Here is a 15531-nt window from a genome sequence, read left to right as displayed (position 1 = left end):
TACACTTTTCTTTAGAAACCAAACAGATCTTACCCATTTTAAACAGACTTTCAGAGGGAGGAGAGCAGCCATCTCTTACTCTAAGGGGTTGAATAAAACTCCTGAGTATTTTAACACTAAAGCCACTTAATAATGTTATCATTTTGATGCAGGCCCTATCTAAATAGAATGTTATGACTATCCTTTTAAAATGATGAAAACAAAACAATTTAATCTTTCACTAAAATTCTGTATACTTCTTCCACCTGTCATTGCCTGTTTTCCACAGTAGATGGTCACGTTCCTAACTGGATAGTTTTATCCCCAACGAGCGGTAATCTCAGTATATTCAGACTCTGTTTAATTTAGTAGATTAGTCCTTGCAGCTGTACCCAGAGGTACATTTAGAAGATTTATCCTTTAATAGGAATAGATGGTGGTGTCATTGTCTTTAAGAGATTACAAATGTATAAACCATAATAGGTTTGAAAAGATATAGAGGAAAAAATTAGACCGCGTCCATTCCGGGCATTTAAATCTGACACAAATCGCAGGATGCCCTATCTTCAGAGCAGTCCATTGTGAACAAGCTGTCCTATAGACGCAGAGCCTGTTCTGTGTTGAATAGGAAACCGAAATGATGAATAAATATCTGCCTTCGCAGTAAACTGGACCCTAATGCAAGGTCCTCTTAGTTTGATGAGGCCTCAGCTTTTCAGACAGAAAGCTTCGTGAGTTTCAAAGGGATTCTCTGTCTCCATATTCTCACCTGTCTACCTTCATCCCAAGCCTCTTCTTCTCGAGGTAGAATCAGCTGGGTTTCAGGGAGCGCCGAACACACTTCCTGGACCAGTGGTGCACATGTGCATTCTTACTCTCGTCTCCCCTGGGTCACTCACACTGCTTCTCACTGTTGCTCATCCTCTGTGAGTCACAAAATAAATGCTTACCGTGTGTGTCTGCAGCTCCACATCCACACAAGCAAATTGTGTGTGCGTGAGCACACGTGTAAAATCTTCAGAGAAGTGAGGCTGCTCGTGGCTTGGTGGAGCCCCTGGCATGGGGATTTGGATGACAGACTTCCCTGCGGGGGCTAAAGGGAGCTCTTTTCCACATCTGGTCCCAGAGAAATGCTTTTCAGGGCCACTCACTAGGAGTCGGGTCAGGTTCTAAAGCAGGTGGCAGCGGTAGGATGGTCGACAGTGGCACACGGCAAGGGGGTCCATCCATTTTTCATGAACTTGTATGCTTCCACAGGTTCAGCCTTTGGGACTGAAGACCAGCCGGCTCTGAAGGCAGCTCTGCCTTCCAAAGACACACCCAAAGGGGCTGCCCGGGTGGCCCCTCCGGCATCCTCCAGTGTGACAACACCTCGCAGGAGTTTGCTTCCAGCGCCAAAATCCACGACCACACCGGCGGGTAAGACTTGCGCTGTGGAGAAGCTCCGCAGGGAGAGCCTCTTCTTCATTAAAGTCTTTTGAAAGTCCTTGGGTAAATCAGTTGTTTAGATGGGATGACAGATGAGTTTCAGATGGCATTTAAAGTTAATAGTAATAATACTACCACAATTTTCAAGGCACTTTCATATATTCCTATGTTTAAATTCTCACAACTCCCTCTCACTCCTCTCTGTGACTGGTAACCCATCAGACCACACAGTTTTCATTGCAAAGAAAAAAGGATCAAGCTGTTTTAGGCAAATTTGGTTCAGGGAAGCAGGCGCTGATGAAATCACTGGAAGGCCAGTAGGAGTGAGCTGCAGACTGTGCCCCCAGGAGTGGGTCCCTGATCCCTGGGGGCAACTGCTGCCTCTACAGGGATTCAGGGGCTCCATCCCCCTGCTGGTCCCAGGCCCGCACCACCCATGCTGGGATGCAGGGATCAGCGGCTACCGCAGAAAGCCTTGCTCCCGAGCTCACACCGTGCCTGCTCTATCCAGACCAGCAAAGCCAGTGCCCCGGGCCCTGCGCCTCCACACCCAGGAAGCTAGTGAGGGACACAGGGAATTCAGCTGACGCAAAGGTGTGACAAATGAAGGTGCTGGTCAGCAGCCCGGTGCGGCCCCCGCCCCGCCTTCTCCTCCCAGATCGCAAGCGTACACGTTTGCCCGCGGGATGTCCAAGCACGCGGCATGTGGCTTAGCTTTCCATCTTCCGCGCTGTAGGAAGACACACTAAGAGGAAGGAAGCTTGGATGTTGAGCCTGAATCCACGGTAGATGGCTCACCCCTGTGGCTATTCATGGCTCCAGGTTATTCTTCTGTGCTCTTATACTCATGTACCAGTGCATATACATACACACGCAGATGGGCTTGCGTGAGTTCCTAAAATGGATTGTACCCATTTTTCTACATGTTACTTTCCTTACTCAAAGTATGTCATAGAGCTGCCCTCAGGTCAGTGTATGGCTCATTTTTCAATGGCTGCCTGGTGTGGATATACCATGACCTATTGAACCATTCCCCCACTGGTGGACATTCACTTTGTAACTGGTGTTTGCTGCCATAAACAATGCTGCAGTACGTGTCCTTGGTGGCATTCTTTCTACAGGATTGATCCCCAGCAGGGGGATGGCTGTGTTTGATGCATTAATAGATGTGATTAGATTCCTTTTCAAAGAGGCTGCAGTGCTTCACCTTTCCACCCATATCCCTGCTAAGAATAGATAGCATTTTTAAAATTTTTTGTCCATTTGGTGGAAGTGTTATTTTAAATTTGCATTTCCCTGACCACTTGCCCTTCAATGGAGTACCACCTTGTAATCCCCTTTGGTAAGACTTAAATTGACTTGTTTGGTTTTGCTCTTCCTCAGTGGAGGAGAAGCTCCTGGGGACAGTGACTTGTCCATTTTATTGAGCACAGTATCCCCGCTGCTGCAGTGTCCCCAGGGTGACTGACACGCAGTGGCTACTTAGCATCTATTTGTTAATGGTTGGATACATCAACGAATCAATGAATGAATGTCACACGGCCTTTGACTCTTGGTTCCAGTTTAACGGTTTGGCCTTGGTTTAAATAGAAAATAACTAGACAAGCCTGCACTGAGTTAAAATACAGTTGTTGAATCAATCCTATAGACCAGTGTTTGTCAAATTTTAGTGCATCAGAATCACCTGAAGTGGTTGTTAAAACACTGATTACTGGGCCTCATCCTAGCATCTCATTAGTAGGTCTGAGGTGGGGCCTGAGAATTTGCGTTTCTAATGATTCCCACGTGGTGCTGCATATCCTGCTGGTCTAGAGATCACACTTGTGAAACCACTGTTACAGAAAAATGGACTAAGAATTTGAACAGACAGTTCTTAGAAAAAGAAATGCACATAGCTCCTAGCCATATGAAAAGAGAATCAGCATCGCTCATAATAAGAAAAGCATAAAGTAAAGCTACAATAGACTATAGTATCTTACCTGTGAGATGGGCAAACATCCAGATGTTTGAAAACATACACTGTCGTGAATCTGCAGGAAAAGAGGCATTCTCGTACGTGTACTGGCTGGAATATAAAATAGCTCAACTCCTATGAAAGGAAATGGGCAATATCTAATAATAAAATCACATGTGCATTTCTTCTTTGACTTAGCAGTCCCACCTCCAGAAATCTTTCCCAAAGGTAGACTGGCAAAAGCAGAATGCACAAAGTGATTCATTGCAGTGCTATTTGAAATGGCAAAATACTGAAACAACTCAGCTGTCCATCCACAGGGGACCAGCTGAATGGACTGTCATACATCCATGGAATAAGAAGACTTATTCCAAGTGCTTGAAAAGAGTAATCTGGTTGTTCCACCCTAATAGTATGTACTCTATGTTCAAAAAGAATTGCAAAAAAAATCTTAAACTGTTTTTAGTAATTACATTATTGGTGGTAGCGTGGCTATTGCGATTCCAAATCTGCTGTTATTCTGAATGTGTGTATTATGGGAAAAATAGGATATGGGCATTATGGGATAAAGTATGAACTTATCTGAAATTTATCATTAAACAGTATTGCCGGGCTTCCCTGGTGGTGCAGTGGTTGGGAGTCTGCCTGCCGATGCAGGGGACACGGGTTCGTGCCCTGGTCCGGGAAGATCCCACATGCCACGGAGCGGCTGGGCCCCTGAGCCATGGCCGCTGAGCCTGCGCGTCCGGAGCCTGTGCTCCGCAACGGGAGAGGCCACAGCAGTGAGAGGCCCATGTACCGCAAAAAAAAAAGTATTGCCAGCTCTGTCCACTGAAAAGTTATAAACAGTGACTAGACCAATAGCATAGAGTACCCCCAGTGCCCAGACTGTGATCTCTCAATACATTTTGCATTAACAGGAGATAAGGGTCTTTGAAGAAATGGCTGGTTCCAGGTCTAGGGCAGGAACTGTAGACCCCAGAACAGACAGCCAAGAGGAATTCAAAGACTACTAGGATTCTATCAACTCAAGAGTCAGACTGAATAAGCTCCTACTGGACGAAAGAAAGAGAGAGAGAGAGAGAGAGGGAGAGGGGGAAGGGGAGGGGGATGGGGAGGGGGAGGGAGGGAGGAAGAGATTGAATATCAATAAGATTCATAATTGCAGTAGAATAATATTCATCAAATCAAAATATATGTGTATCCATGAGGTCATAATGATACAAAATAAGATAAAAACTAGTCACTTTGGTTGATGCTAAGAAACTTTTTTTGAAATTTGGTAAAGAAAGAGAAGAATAAAATATTTTAGCCACTTCTCCTATTCAGTCTGTATCTCATGATAACCAAATAGTTGGTGAGGGGAAAGTTCTCTTTTAGTGTTTAAAAGCATTCTAGTTAATAAATAAGGTATGATAGAATATCACCTTTTCAAAGCTTTAGTGAATCAGTAGGTAAAGGCAATGATCATCAATGGAAAGGGAAAACCAGACGTTACGAACTAATACTGATGTACAACATTACATGTGAGTTAGTCTCGGGGGAAAAATGAATCCGCCCTAGCCTTTAGATTTACTAATTTACTAGAAGGAGAAAGGACAAAGAAGCATATTAAATAACACCATGGGAATAAAATCAACCAACCAGACTGAAAAACTCTATAAAACAAACCATCCAACTTACTCAACAGTAGAAATAACAACAAAAATTGCAAAAAAAAAAAGGCAGATAAACAAACATTCTGGGAGGGGGACAAAGGATATAGAGGGGGAACCTGTAGATTATAAAAAACTTAGACTTATCATCCAGTTGCAAAGTACGGATCTTGTTTTGTATCCCAATTCAAACAAACACACCAAAAAAAATTTTTTTTTAAGATAACTGAGGAAATGTGAACCAACATTGGCTCTTAGATGACATTAAGAAACTATTATTGCTATTATTCTGAGTATGATGGTAGTATTTGTGGTTATGTTTTTGTTTCTGTTTAATCGAGGTATAGTTGCTTTACAATGTTGTGTTAATTTCAGGTGTACAGCAAAGTGATTCATTTGTACATATGCATATATTCTATTCTTTTTCAGATTCTTTTCCTTTAGAGGTTATTACAAAATACTGAGTAGAGTTCCCTGTGCTATACAGCAGGTCCTTGTTGGTTGTCTGTTTTATATATAGTAGTGTGTGTATGCTAATCCCGAACTCCTCATTTATCCCTCCCTGTGGGTATGTTTTCTTAAAAAGCCGTCTTTTAGAAACGCACAAATATGAAGTGATACGCTTTCTGGGATTTGCTTCAGAATAACCCAGGATGGTGGCACGTGGAGTCAACATGTTACAGAAGATGAAACATGGGTATTGCTTGTTGTTGAAGTTGGGTGATAGAATACATAGTTAACTAGACTAGTCTCTCTGCTTCAGTACATGTTTAAAGTGTTCCATTGAAAACTGTGCAGAGAGAGTGGCTGTTTTAGCTGTTTCAGTGGAGGTAGAGCTAAATGGAAATAAGGTATTTCAGGTGTGAAGAATAGAGGGCAAGACAGCAACAGTGTTTAAGACCATAAAAATTTCATTATTTTTTCAAATACTTCTGCTCTGTAGAGGATTTTGGAAAGCCATGTGATCTTGATAACAAGAATTCTCTTCCACTTTGTATTACTTTATAAAACACTTTAATGTGCTAAATATGATTTGGTCCTCACAAAAACCTAGAGTGGTGGACAAGGAAAGTATTAGTTTGCAGATGGGAAATCAAGATTCAGAGGTGAAAGGACTTGCCCCAAGGCATGTGGTGGCGTCAGGAAATCACACAGGTTGTGTATGTGTCCTGTGCTTTTTCCACAATAATATAAATATCCCGCTGTGGAGTATAAGAATTCCATCTGTGGTCCCCCATTACCATGAGATTTCACATGTGTGAACTGGGGATGGTGGTAAACAGAAATGGTACACAGGATTCCTTGCCTCAGGCCAGGCTCTCCTTGAGACATCTTGGTTAGAATTTGGTTGGTGATGCCATGAAAAATAGGTGTTTAACCAGAGGGAAGAGAGGGGAAGGAATGATACTGTGTGAGGAGGGATTGCGCGTTCATGGGGGGTAAGGGATGCTCCCAGCAGAGAAAGGGTCACCATGATGTTACCAGTTTCCACGCCGAGGGCTCAGAAAGTACTTGTGACTTGGGCAGGTTGTTACATAATGAAGCAGTAGACCAGTTCCTGAGGACAAGTGAGAGTCCTGCCTTTCCCCGTGTCCTAGAACAGGCTCCAGCAGATGCTCGGAGACTCCCACCTGTTTCACATCCCTTATGCAGCTGCCGCGAGGTCAGCTTCTTAGGCCCTGATGGCAAATTCCACAGGCCTCGTCCGGTAGAAGCAGCTGGCAGCTGCCCCCAGTCACGTCTCTCTTTCCCTTCTCTCTCTCCCCCAGTTTTTCCTCTCTGTAACTGTGAGCTCTGCCAGCCTTGCTCTGTTACTTGCAGCCTCCTTCTCCAGGGTCCGCAGGGGTGGGAGTGGGGGGCAGAGGGGGTAGCCCCAGACTCTGGAGGACTGGGTGAGACAGGCAGTGGACAGAGCTCCCGAGCCTTAGTCAAGGTCTGCTCGGAAGCCTATTTCAATGACGCCCTAAGGCTCTGTGTTCGATTTTTCCAAAGACATAAAGCTTCTTAGATATTTTCCCATTATTGACATAAGGAGGAGGTGCTAGGGTGTTTGTTTTTTTTAAGATTTATTTTTTGGATGTGGACCATTTTTAAAGCCTTTATTGAATTTGTTACAATATTGCTTCTGTTTTCTATGTTTTGGTTTTTTGGCCGTGAGACATGTGGGATCTTAGCCCTCCGACCGGGGATTGAACCTGCACCCCCTGCATTGGAAGGCATTGGACTGCCAAGGATGCCCCAAGGGTGTTTTAGAACGAGGATTAAGCACCACCCTTTACTAGACGGAGGACCCCAGGCCAGCCGCTGTGTAGACTATGGCTGTGACCCCTGTGACATGCAGTCATCAGGGGAAGGCACGGATTGGGAAAATGAAGCAGAAGGCTCCCTTGAGAGATTTCAGGATGTTCTCTTCTAACTTGCGTCCCACTCCAACACCTAATTTAACAACAAGTATAAAATTGTGGTTAAAAGATAAATTTTATTACCGGATTTTAGGTTTGCATTTGTTCCACTGCTATGAATTTTTCATTTAAATAAAATCTAGTTCCTGCTACCAAATCAACTTTCACATCACCTTGTTCTGTCATCAAGCTAATTAAAAAGCAGAAAGCAGGCGTGCAAATTACAGTTAAATTCCAAATAATTGTATTTCTTGGGACTGTGAGGTGTTTGGGTTATTTTAATTACTTAGGTAACGCCAACCCTTGTTTTAAGGGCATGCTGTTGGAAACATTTCTAAACTGTGACGCTTTGCTTCTTTCCCTTGGTGATTCCAGGTGACTTGGATTCAAGAATAATTAGAACAGTCCTTAACCTTGAGGGGCTCAAAATAAGGTAAACAGATTTGTACACTGATAATTAGAGTGAGAGCAGGAGATCTATAATCCGATCAGCTGGCTGCCTGTTAATTCTAGCAGACCGGGAATTCATAGTAAGATGGATTAAGAAACAAATGACCTGAAGACGTTTAAATTAAATATAATAGGCTTTTAAAATTATTTAATCACTTTCTATTTATTATTTGTTTAATCATTTTCTAATTTATGTGTTATGATTTCACTTTCTGATTTCAGAAAAGATACAAGGCAGCATGTAGTAAAGGGCACAGAATAACAGAGATACAAGGATAAAAATCCAAATAATAAAAAAGAGAAGAGCCTGATAAAACTGGGCTCAGAGCTTCCTGACTGCAAGGGCAAAAGAAGAAACACAATCAGGGGAAAAAAAGAGTGCGCCACTTTATCAGAAGAGAGAAACTTATTTTTTAAGCACAAATGTGTAAAATTTTAACTCTGTGAATTAAAAAAAATCATATTGAACAACATAATGGACAATAATTTTAATTGTATAGTTTAAACATATCTTTTCTGATAGGAAAATAATTGGATAATATTTTAAAATTTTGGAATAGGGAAGGCCTTTCTAAACATGATGTGAAACCTGGAAACCTTTAAAAAATGATAGATTTAACTACATACAAATTTTAAATTGTCTGCAATAAAGGACATCCTAGAGGTAAGAAGGATGATAAACTGAATGAAAATGCTTCAACAAAGTGTTATTATGAAAATCAATAGAAAAAGTACAATTTCATTTGAAAAGTAGGTAAAATATATGAATGGGTGACTTATACAATAGAAGTACAAAGAGGTCAGTGGCCATAAACATGAAGAGATGTTCGAATTCACTAATGACTAAATACGTTCAGTTTTTTTTAATAAGATACCATCTTTTTCATATTGGATTAGAAAAAATAGAAAGGTTTATTACATGCCGGTGTTGGTAAGAACATGGCAAAAACACACTCTTGTAGCATTAGTGGGAATGTAAATTGGGACAGTCTTTTGGAGGTCAGTTTGTTAATATCTATGAAAATGTAACTATCTTTACCGTGTAATCCAGTATTTGTACATCTGGGACTCTCTTTTACAAAAATACTTGCTCAAGCAGCAATGATATATGTATAGGAACATTCTCTGCAACACTGATTATAATACTAAACAATTAGAAACAATCTAAATATCCAGCAATATGGACATATTTAAATAGGTTACAATATGTATCCATTCAATAGACGCTTATTTAGTTATTGAAAAGATTGAGCTAGATCCATATGAATTATTCAGAAACTGTCCATAATATATTGTTAAAGCAAGAAAAGCTACAGAACATGATCTCATTTTTTCAAAACCTGAAATGAAAATAAATCTTTTTTTAACGTATACCATTTTGTATATTTATAGAAAAAAGGTGGAAAGTATCATTTAAATAGTTAATAGCTATTATCAGTGTGGTGTCCAATTGGAGAAAAATTGTGATTAGGAAAAAGAACTTTCATTTTTAAGTTTTGTATTCCTTCTATAGTTAGAATTTTTCCAAATGTTTCAGTTTTTACAATGAAATACATAAAAACAACTCAGTAAAAAATGGGATAATAATTTGCTCCCAGAAAAATGCATGAAGAATATAGAAAAAAATGAAACAATAAAATATCTCATAATCTCAGTCCATGACTAGCTACCAATAATATATATTGGCATATTTCCTTTCACTCTTTTTTCTAAACAGGTACGGATTTTTTCCCCATAATTGAGCTGATGCTTTATAGATACTTCTGTATCTTGCTTTTTCACTTAACATTATATCCCAAGCATTTTCCAATGTCATGATAAACATGTGAAAATTGAACTTTTAGTCCTGTCGTAATAACTTCATATTGATTTACCCCAATTTGTAGGACTCTTTATCCCTTGTTCAGCATTTAGGTTGTTTTCAGTGTTTCATTACCACAAAGCAAGGAATTGCAATAAGCTTATTTTGCAAGAACATATTTTGCTGGGGTTGTCCAGACTGCCCTCAGGCTTGATGATTTCCCTAGAAGTGCTCACAGGACTCGGAAGTTGTTATATTCATCATTACAGTTTGTGAAAGTGGAAGAATCCAGAGTAAAAAGTCAAAGGAAGAAAGCTCATGGGGCGAAGTTCAGAGAAAACCAGACACCAGGCCCCAAGGGTCCCCTCCCAGTGGAGTCATACAGGTGTGCTTAATTCCTTCAGCAACGATATGCAACAGCACATCACCTGAGTCTGGTTGTCCAGGGTTTTTATTATGGGTCGGTTACATTGGCATATAGCACCTGCTGGACTGTCTAGGCAAACTGGTACCATGTGACCCAAGACCTCAGGTAGGCAGAACGCTTTCCTCAGTCAGAACATGCCAGAAGCTCAGCTCCCAGGAGCTGGCCAAAGGCCAGTCAGGAAAACAAGCCCTTCCTGGGAATGGGCAGGGCTTGAGCAATGCAGGGTGTTTTTATGATGGATTCCTAAAGGCAGAAATATGGAGTCACATTGAAATACGGCTTTACAAATAACGCAGACATATTTTGACTGTAGCTATTTCTTATAGCCATAAATCAACTAAATCAAGGAGACAATATTAAATGAGTTGTTTGGAGAGATATTTTACTGGAGCTAAAGTATAATCTAGGAGTACATCCTTTATGAAATTTGACTCTATAATCGAGAGTTTAGAGGACCCTTAGAAGGAAATGATTGGCATGTGTTTTCAGCTGTCCCTCTAAAGTAAGACTTGTCTTAGTTCAGTTTATGATGGCAAATAAGTCAATATTAATTTGTCTTAAGTGTAATATTCTGTGTTGGATAATTGGAAGGATGCTTAAATGTTTTAGATATCAGGAATATAAATAACAAAACTATTTTGTTCAGGTCTTTTCCTTTTTTCTTTTCTTCTTTTCAAAGGTATGTTTACTGAGCATTCTCTGTGTACCATGCAGTATGCTTGGGGATTTCTATATTCTACCTAATTTAGCTCTAGGGGAAACTGGGGTTTAGAGAAATTAAGTAAACCCCCCTCCCACCCACGGTCATACAGCTTCTATGCAGCAGAACGTGAAATCAACCTAGATCTGTCTGACTTTAAAAGATATCAACCTAACCTTTGTGCTGTGCCACTTACAGATTCTTACACAGATGGAGGCCAGTTAATTACATTTTATTGAAATAACTATCATTGAAAAATACAGCTTAGAGGTTGAATCCTCTTTCTGGGACAATGCTAGTTACTGCACATACAGCGCCCAGAACCCCTATAATAATTCTGTATTCTGTCCATGCTCCTCTTTCCCCAGGTTTCCAGACACAGGTTGAGAACTAAGGCACTGTGCTAAGCATGATCCACTCCTATAATATCATCTTCCTGTAAGTTAATAATGATCATTGCCTTCTTATTTATTTATTTATTTGGCCACACCCCTCGGCTTGTGGGATTTTAGTTCCCCGACCGACCAGGGATTGAACCCATGCCCCCTGCAGTGGAAGCGCGGAGTCGTAACTACTGGACTGCCAGGGAATTCCCTTTATTTATTTATTTATTATTATTTTTCTTTTCATTGCCTTCTTTTTTTTTTTTGTGGTACGCGGGCCTCTCACTGTTGTGGCCTCTCCCGTTGCGGAGCACAGGCTCCGGATGCGCAGGCTCAGCAGCCATGGCTCACGGGCCCAGCCGCTCCGCGGCATGTGGGATCTTCCCGGACCAGGGCATGAACCCGCGTCCCCTGCATCGGCAGGCGGACTCTCAACCACTGCGCCACCAGGGAAGCCCCATTGCCTTCTTGACATCAGTGTGACGACAAAGGAAACTGCTGTGGATTTAGTGCTAATGGTTAAAAAAAAAAGTACTGAACATCCTCTCTGTGGCGGTGTAAAGGGAAGAATTCTAGAAACGTAACCTTGGTCTTTTGGTGACTCTTTTTCTCAGAATTGTCATGAAAAGTTGTTCTGTTGTTCGTATGTCAAATACAAAATTTCACCAGGGTTTTGATCCGTATAATTTTACACAAATAATCAGGCTTTACCGATTGACTTTTCCAACTGGTTTTCAGTTGTTGTAGCAAAAGGGAAAATATTTTCAGTTGAAGTATTGATCTGGTGATAGATTACTTCTAGGTCAGTATGCCTTCTGGTACTGTCATGTTGACATGATGTATAACAGAAAATAAAATTCCTTTATTCAGACTAAGCTGTAGAAGGATTTCCCATGGCTATACAGAAGATGAACAGCTGATGTCTTATTGTTTGGGTTCCTCTCGCCCTAAGGAAAATATTCTCTGGAAATAATGAGGCTGTTATTTTATGGGCTACAGAAACTCCACTTGTATCATAAAACTTAATTTTACTTCTTGAACAGGGGATTATTATTTCTGCATTAAATTCCACACGTTTAGGTATTTCTGGGCATACTATAATTTAAAAAGACAAGTAGCTTGTCAACACCGTCAGAATGTGTTTCCCGAGCACTTTAAGGTGCAGGCTTCCGGAAACAGCTGCTCTAGCACGTTCTCCCCTGCCTCTCTTCGGTTTGGCCAAGCATCATCTCCCCTCTCTGGGCACATCTTCAATGAAGAGATTGAGTAAGAGCTTGCTGAAATAAAATGTTCTGCTCTAGGAAAGGACAGGACAGGTAAAGGGATCACTGTGCCACTGGAATCCTGGGTCTGGATGGTTTGAGAGCTTCTCCTTGCCATAGCACATGCTCTTTTAACATAAACAGCTCTAAGAGCCTATCATTTCTCTGACAGTGAGGGGATCATGGTACCTCACAATGTGGAAGTCCGCGTTGACCCGGGAGTGGGACCTGAAGGAGGCAAGTTCAGAGCAGTTAGGCTGTGCTGGGCTTTTCAGTGCAGATGGTGTTATCACTTGGTGTTGGCTATGTTCTCCCTGAGGCTGGGTCCCCGTGGCTAGCCCAACTTTAGCTCATTTGTCATTGTGAAGCCAAGGGGGAACCTGCAATGGGTTGGGGATAGAGGAGAGTAGAAGTGTTAGAAAGAACTTTTGTGGGAGAAAAATCGATACATTTGAGACCCATTCCTTTGCATGAGGTCATAGAGACAGGAAAATATGGCGGGATGATGGATGGAGTGACTGACCATTTCATTGTTCAGAGGGTGGCATTCGTGGGTGTCCTGGAAGGCCTTTTTGCTGTTCTTTCTGGCCAGCAGTGGGGAGGTTCCTCGCAGCGGCCAGGAGGCGCTGTGAGTCACACGCTGTGACCCCAGGGTCCAGCTCAGTCACCCCGGGGAGTGACGGGCATCTGTTCATTCCACGGACGTTACAGGGCACCTTCTTTGAGTTGAGCTCCATGCTGGATGCTTGGGGAAATCATGATGAATGAGACAGAAACAGTCTCTGTTGCTACAGAGCCCATGGTGTAACAGGAGAGAGGAACATAAAACTTGTACTTACACACGTAATTATTTAATTACAGTTACGCTTGAGTGCACAGTGGAGGCGTATCATACAGACCTACTGTAGTGCGCAGAAAATGCTCAGGCAGAGACCTAACGGGTCAGTCGAAGTTGCCAGGCGCCAATGGTGGGGAACAGGATTTCGTGCAGGTGAACACATGGATTCCCTCTTTGTTAATCTTAGAGGTTCCCAAGCTTCCCTCCCCTTAAAATCTTGGGCTAGGACTGCTAAAAACTAGACTCCTTATTAATTTTAAAATAAACACCCTCCTTTCCCCTTCCGTCCCTTTTATGGAGAAACTTGCAAGCTGTGAAGTGGTAAAAAGACAGACAGCATGAAAACAATGTACAGAAAATTTACAGCTGCTTCATCAGTGTCTGATTTTCCTGGTGAGTCCACCCTGGCCTTAATCATTACACAAACATTGCCCTTTAAGCAGTTCGTTGGGACAGTTTGATTTTGTGTGTGTGTGTGTGGACACTTGAGTTTAAAGCTCTGATACCCTCATCCTCTGTTACCAGTTTAGTGGCCTAGAGGGCTGTTTAACAATTATCATTGAAATGCCACAGGAGGATCCAAGTAAGGGACAGGATACATTTCCCTTTCTCTGCTTTGCCTTTCAAATTCTTCCATGGAAACAGCGGCATGGATAATATTTTGGGAAGCACTGGGGGACGCGCTCACTGTACCAGAGAGAATTTATAAAATGCCGTGACCCTCCTTGCTGTTAGGCCCCCTGCAGGCTGATGTGAAACCTTTTATTGTGTGGTGGTCCCTCCAAGGTAAGGCGCAAAACCCTAGCTCTCACTTAAGAGTGTATGCACGCATTGCATCTCAGAGGTTACACGCCTGGTATTTTTGCCCACTCTGCTTGTCAGCCTCGAAGAGCTATGGGAGCTGGTCCAGAAGTAATTAATGCAAATGGTCCTGGAGAGCCGGTTTTCCATTGTGATTTCTGACATTTATATGCTTCAGAACTCTGCTTCCTGTACTATAAATGCATTGTTATGCAAAGTGCTACCATGGTGTAGCCCCATCTCTTAGCCTGAGGATCATGGAACTTTTAATTACATGTCAGTGTTTAAAACTTTCCAATTCATTCCAGATTTATATGTTTTACTAGCTACCTTACACTGATGAAATACCAAATACTAATTACTGTCTTCGAGCAGGGATGGGGGGAGCTAGAATAAATGCAAATATAATAAGAAAGAGACAAATGCCAGCCATCCGTTTTCTAAGATAAGTGGCAAAGAATAACACGTTTCTTGGACATTGCAGAGTCTTCATATTGTCCGTCTTCAATCCATCAATCAGCATATTTGTGTGGAGAACCGCTTTGGGCCCCAAAGCAGCCTCACTGCTAGGAGTCTAAAGCCCATGCTGAAAATGAGAAGCCTGCACACGACCACCAGACGCAGGACCCTGAAATACAGAGTCCCCCAGCCTAGCAGTAGCTCTGATTGTTGAACAGTCCACATGGCAGGTAGATGGGGAATGAATGAAAGCCGAATGCCTCACTCATTAAGTATATGCAGCTTTAAGTGATGTGACAGTACCATGCTGTGTATCCGAGCTGGGACAATGGGATAAATATTAAACAGGACAAACAGATGTGATGGTTCATTGATGAGCAACTGTAATAATAATAATGGCCAGCATTTATTGAGTACTTACTGTATGCTTAGTCGTACCCACCTTTTCATTTCATCCTCACTTAAAAACCTTATGATGTGTAGGTACTATTCTTAAGACTATTTTATAGATTAGGAAACTGTGGATTAGAGAGATCAAGTAGTTTTCCCAGGATAACAAAACGAGGAGATTTACGGGTTGGGTGTAAGCCCCGGCATCCAGCTGCAGAGCCCGTACTTGCACCCGGTGCTGGTGCCCTTTCTGTAGCCCTGACAGTGACGGGCCTCTTCACACAGCTGCTGTGACCAACATCACCCAGCAGAGAACCCACCTGCTTGGGCTGCCAGCCTGCAGTGCTTCTGTGCCCATGACCTGGGAAAATATAACAGCAAGGTTACGGGACCCTTTTCTTATTCATTGGCTACATCTTTTTAGGTTTAAAAAAACAAAGATACCTTGGACATATTTCTGTCTCCACATGATTTTTGTTCCAATGAGTGGAATAACTTTACTAGTAAGCCACTGTTAATTGAGAGTTTCTACCACACAGACTTCGGATGGCAGAGGAAACAGGGAGTGAGCTTTGAAGTTAGACCCAGCAACAGCTGGGTGA

The 15531-nt window shown here is 42.1% G+C and overlaps 1 protein-coding gene across 8 annotated transcripts in view; it reads left to right on the top strand.

Annotated features, from left to right (window-relative positions):
* The window catches only part of MTUS2 (microtubule associated scaffold protein 2), a 496786-nt gene that overhangs the window by 335099 nt on the left and 146156 nt on the right, over positions 1–15531 (top strand). For all 8 annotated transcript variants that reach the window (XR_007473089.1, XM_049701107.1, XM_049701108.1 and 5 more), the window contains one exon: positions 1237–1398. Coding sequence is in view for 7 of the 8 variants with exons in the window: in XM_049701107.1 (XP_049557064.1) it covers positions 1237–1398 (162 nt within the window). In the remaining variant the exon portion in view is untranslated. The remainder of the gene's footprint in view (positions 1–1236; positions 1399–15531) is intronic.

Source organism: Orcinus orca, chromosome 18, assembly GCF_937001465.1.
Source record: "Orcinus orca chromosome 18, mOrcOrc1.1, whole genome shotgun sequence".
Lineage (NCBI taxonomy): Eukaryota > Metazoa > Chordata > Mammalia > Artiodactyla > Delphinidae > Orcinus > Orcinus orca.
This window is presented reverse-complemented; position numbering and strand designations above follow the sequence as displayed.